The sequence below is a fragment of the Lolium rigidum genome, chromosome 5, assembly GCF_022539505.1.
Source record: "Lolium rigidum isolate FL_2022 chromosome 5, APGP_CSIRO_Lrig_0.1, whole genome shotgun sequence".
Classification (NCBI taxonomy): domain Eukaryota; kingdom Viridiplantae; phylum Streptophyta; class Magnoliopsida; order Poales; family Poaceae; genus Lolium; species Lolium rigidum.
This window is the reverse complement of record NC_061512.1, coordinates 248,511,679-248,517,170: the sequence shown is the minus strand read 5'-3', so window position 1 is coordinate 248,517,170 and position 5,492 is coordinate 248,511,679. Positions and strand designations below refer to the sequence as shown.

The window sequence follows — 5,492 nt, the reverse complement described above, 5'->3', positions numbered from 1 at the left end:
CTTCCTCATCGCTATTGCTTCGTCCATCATAGGCGTGGATACATGTGGTATGAAGACGCAGGCTGCAGCGATAAACTGTCCATCGATGTCATGGAGGACCGCACCTGCCGCTCCTCTTTGTCTGTCATCATGAAAGTCAGCATCAACATTCAGTTTGATGTAACGTGGCTTCGGTTTAGACCATCTTTCTCCTTCGTTCCTTCCACTCAGTTTAGGACCTTTCTGTGCATTTTCCGTAATGGAAAGGATAGACATTTTACAGCGGATAATAGGTGGAACAACTTCATTATGCATCCTGTGGCGTCGGATCCACCAGAGGTACCAACATGAGACCGAAGTTACTTCTTTTAGGCCAATGTTGTTAAACCCTTCGAACGCATTATCGTGGCGGCATAGAAATTCTTCTAGTACCGCGGAACCCGCCCTATCCACTTGAACTGCTTTAGTAATTATATCAGAGATGCCCAGGCTTTCCCAAAGTCTTTGCGCCGCTTCATATTGGAAGAGAAGGTGGCTAATATCCTCTGGACCTTGCTTACAGATAGGGCAGCCCCCTGTAGTTCCAATTTGGCGGTTATATAGAATTGATTTGAGAGGTAAAATACCATGGAGAGCACGCCATATGAATATCTTAACTTTGCTTGGAATTTTGATTTTCCAAAGGGATTTCCAAACAAGGTTTATGGCAGATTGTCCTGGAAGAGCCAGTTGAGAAGCTGAGGCAACAAACTTGTGGCGCCATTGTAAATAATACCCAGATTGGACAGTATATCTCTCATGTTTAGTAGCATCCCAAGCAATGAAATCTTCGAACCACTGCCTGGGTAAAGGAATTTGCAAAATTCGATGCACATCACCGTCAGCTCACTCTGGTATAAGCCGCCCCACCACCTTGAGATATGACTTTTTTATCCGGACGGCTTGGAATCCATGGGTCGCTCCAAATATTTATTTTCTCCCCATTACCCACTCTCCAGATATATCCACGCTTAAAGGTAGTAATCCCTGCGAGTATACTCTGCCAGGTAAATGATGAACCCGATTTTAGACCAGCTTTACGAATATCTCCCTATGGATAATATTTGGCCCGCGGAACCCTTGCATATAATGATTCTGGTTCATCAATAAGACTGGAAACCTGCTTAGCCAGCATAGCGAGGTTAAAGGAATTGAAATCTCAAAAACCCATACCTCCTTTCTTCTTCGGGTAGCATAATTTTCACCAGGCATACCAATGCATCTTATTGCTATTGTCATCATCACCCCACCAAAATTTGGATATAACATCCATCATGTGCTTACAAATCCCTTTTGGTATCAAGAAAACCAACATGGCATAGACCGAGATGGCTTGAGCAACAGCCTTCAATAAAACTTCTTTACCTGCAAACGATAAGATTTTTATTTCCAACCGTTTATCCTCTGAATAGTTCTCTCAATAAGATGCACAAAGGAATCACTTCTATCGATTTCCACTATGGTTGGCAGGCCCAAGTATTTATCGGATAGTGCCTCTGTATCCATGTGAAGAGTCTCACAAATTTCTGCTCTCAACAACACATTAGTATTAGGAGAGAAGAAAATACTTGATTTTAATAAACTGGCCAATTGTCCAGAATTCGCACAGTGTCCAGTACCCGTTGTAAGGAAGTTGCATCGTTCATATCCGTTTGCATGAGGATTAAGGAGTCATCAGCAAATAGTAAATGTGAGATTGATGGTGTTTTTCTGCACACCCTTACCTCATCGATGCCACCAACTTCTTCGTATAACAAAAGGCTGGATAACCCCTCCGCGCATAACAGAAACAAGTATGAAGATAGCGGGTCTCCTTGACAGAGCCCTCTAGTAGGCGCAAACATCTCAGTATCCTCCGAGTTGAAGCGGACCTGGTATCTCCCTGACGTAACACAAGCCATCATCCATGTAATCCAGATCTCCGCGAAGCCAAGTTTGTGTAACATATTATACAAAAATACCCACTCAACTCTATCATAAGCTTTGTGCATATCTAGCTTGACATCACAATTTCCATTGTTTCTCGATCTCTTATTTTTGATTGCATGAACACTCTCATAAGCCACAAGAACATTGTCCGTAATAAGACGGTCGGGGACGAAGGCACTTTGCATAGCAGAAATAACCTCTCGAAGATCTGAGAGAGAGTATTTTAGAAATAACCTTATAGTTAACATTGCAAAGACTTATTGGTGAAAATTGTGTCACTAACTCCGGGTTCTCAGTTTTTGGGAATTAACACCACAGTAGTACCATTCCATCCTTCATGTATTTGTCCAGTATTCAGAGCTAGAAGAACTTCTTGCGTGATTTCAGTCCCACAAAGATCCCTGTTTTTTTATATATAGAAAACGGCATGCAACCCGTCAGGTCCTGGTGCCTTGAAATCACCAATGCTAAAAATGGCCTTCTTCCTCAGCCAAGAACGGGGCCGTGAAGTTTTCATTCATCATCTGAGAAACTCTAGGTTGCACTTTCTCCAAAAAGTTTGGGTCAGTTTCCTGGACTTCGGACGTGAAGAGATTGGAGAAATAATTTAGAATAAGGGGTTTTAGTGCATCGGTACCTTCCACCCATTTATCCGCCTCATCTTTTAACTTTGTAATAAAATTCTTCTTCCGACGTGCTGAGGCATAATTATGAAAGAAAGAAGTATTTATGTCCCAATGTTGGATCCAATTAGCCTGGGACCTTTGCGGCCAATACACTTCCTCTTGTTCTAGTAGAATTTCAACCAGGTTAGCTAACTCCTTTGCTTTGTTTTCACTCTCCTCAGTCAACTGACCACTAAGGACATCATCAAGATCTTTTTGAGCTTTACACAATCGCTTCTTTGGCTGCTCCAGTACCGTACTATCCCACTCGTGCATGGCTGCATGCAGCCTAGCCAGGAGAGATCTAGCACGCCTGCCGCGGGAGCCCCTGACGCTTCCTAGGCATTCTCGACCAATTGTCTAAAACCCTTTTCGTGCAGCCACTTCGCCTCAAATCTGCGGGGCCCAAGTTTCGGTTGTCCTACCCCCGCTTGGTAGTCAGTATCAAGCAAAATCGGGCGATGGTCCGATTTGATATACCCCAGGTGCTGGAGAACCGCCCCCGGGTGCATAGTCATCCATTGCCCATTAGCGATTGCATGATCGAGCCTCTGTCTAATACGACCTCGCTTCGATGTAAAAACATCACCTGAAAACCCCAAGTCTTCCAAACCACAGTCCACCAGTGCATCTCAAAAAGCTTGCATATATCCTTGGGGTTGCCCCTCTTTTTCATGTGAGAAGAGAATTTCATTAAAGTCACCGATGCTATCCCACGGGAGATTTGAGTTACAATGAAGCTCCCTAATTTTGTCCCATGATTTTATATTTGTCTTCCCACGTCGGTTCTCCATACATACATGTAAGTATCCAAACTTTATCCGGAGCTTCAATCACTTTTACATCAATATATTTAGGAGCTGAGAACAATTGTTGGATAATTATTTCCTTTTTCCACAAGAGCATAACTCCACCAGTCCTTCCATCACTCGGATTAACAATTTTGAAGACTATATTCAAACGCCTTCGCAAACAATCTGCCGGATATACATCTAGGTGGGTCTCCGACAAAAAACCCACCTCGGGGATCACTACGCGTTCGAAGATCCAAAAGCGGTGGAACTGTCGGGTTGTTCCCCAAACCCTGATAGTTCAGAGATAATATTTTCATGAACAAAGTCCACTTTTGGTCCTTGAATTCTATTGAAAGTTCACTTTTGGTCCTAGAACTTCCGTCTGGTTCAAAATGAACCTTGAACTCTCAGAATCATTCACTTTTAGTCCTTTGTGGCGCAACCCTTCACGTGAATTAGAAGGGAGAGAAATCAAGCGAGAGACTGGTTCAGGACCCAAGGGTTTCGTTGTTTTTTCCATTGTGACGTTTGGTTTAACATCTCAGCTAGTTTGGGCTTGGTCTAGTTCTAAACCAATTTTGTTGGTTCCCTATTTTTTTTCCGCGCCACTAATTTGCTCAACTCAACTGCAAAGGGATGAAAAGTGAATTATTATGAGAGTTCAAGGTTCATTCTAGACTAGAAATAAATTTTGGGACTGAAAGTGAACTTTCCCAAAAGTTCAAGGATGAGAATTGGACTTTCTTCTTTTTTTATTGCGCCTGGACAGGCTCCTCTCGGGAGCCCGCCGATCCTAGTAATTGCGTGCCTCACTCTATCTAGAATAATTGGATAGAGTGAGCTTGGTGGCGTAGGCAAGGTTTGTGTGGATGCGCTTGGTCATCCACGACATCCACTTCTGGGCGCGGTCAAAGTCGTAGTCGTTGAAGAAACCAGCCGGCTTGTTGTTCTGGCCGGTAAAGACGTCCTCTTGCTGACCGCGTGGAGCCCCATGAAGATCGATGATGACATACATGCCAAGGTCAGCGGCCTTTTGGACGACGGCGTCCAGGTAGGGGAGCATCCTGTTGCCGTCGGCAAAAGGCTCGCTGGCCTTGTCGGCAATGTCTACGTTAGACCAGTACCCGATGGGAATACGGATCGTGTTCAGGCCAACATCGTGGGCTGATTGGATGCTGGCGGGATTGATCCAAGTCTTCCAGTGAGTCTCGAACTTGTCGTTGCCTGCGTCTCGTTTGCTTCCACCGTAATTTTTCAGCATGCAGTCGAACTCCGAGGCAGCCCCCTTGCAACCCATGACGTTGTCCCACTCATCACGCATCATCCACGGCTCACAGATGAGCCAGCCTGAGAATTCCAACCATTGTGTGTTAGTAGTTCTTGCCAGAGACGAGAAGGTTTCACAGGATTTTTTATAAATTTAACGAGACATACCGCCCAAATTAACGCCCCTGATTTTGTTGATGCCCTTGGCCTTGGCCAGAGACGGCTCGAAGCGCTTGCCAAGCTGTTCGAAGCGAGCCGTCTGGTTGAAAGCAGCCAAGTTGCGCTCCTGGGGAAGCCAGGCCGAGACAGCACCGGCCAGGAGCAGGAGCGCTGGGATAATAAGGATAGAACGATGCATCTCGTCTGCTGAGCGCTCTACTGCTCTAGAGTAGAGGATGAATCGCGGTGAGCGTGTTGTTGTTCGCAGTAGAGGTGTTTACCGGGCTGGCCATTTTATAGAATCTAGGCTTTTTTTTTTTTTGAGATGAGAATCTAGGCTCAGTCAGACGGAGAGCGGCATCCTCATGATTTTCGTGGACAAGGTTTGCAGAGGTAAGCCGGGAAAGATACATCTCTACTACATAGTCTTTTATCTAACGAACGAAAATCATTTGTTCTCCCCATCCCCCTCCTCAAATCGCGCTGACGCCGCCTCCGAAGCTCCGAATCCCTGCCTGCATGGCCTGATTCCGCGGATCAAATCCCACCGAATCATTTAAGTGAAGGTTAATGCCGATAAATCCTCTCTTTTCCAGATTTATCTTCCTTTCCAGGATCAAATTTCGCTGAATCAAATCACACCTTGGTGTGGTGCTCCTCT

General features: G+C 45.1%; 1 protein-coding gene across 1 annotated transcript; it reads right to left on the bottom strand.

Annotated features, from left to right (window-relative positions):
• Positions 1-4,220: 4,220 nt before the first annotated feature.
• Positions 4,221-5,084, bottom strand: LOC124657431 (probable glucan endo-1,6-beta-glucosidase B). The gene is made up of 2 exons (XM_047195986.1): positions 4,841-5,084; positions 4,221-4,753 (listed from the first exon to the last, which is right to left on the bottom strand). The coding sequence occupies exons 1-2, from the start codon at positions 5,028-5,030 to the stop codon at positions 4,221-4,223; spliced, it is 723 nt and encodes a 240-aa protein (XP_047051942.1). The 5' UTR covers positions 5,031-5,084.
• Positions 5,085-5,492: the final 408 nt, after the last annotated feature.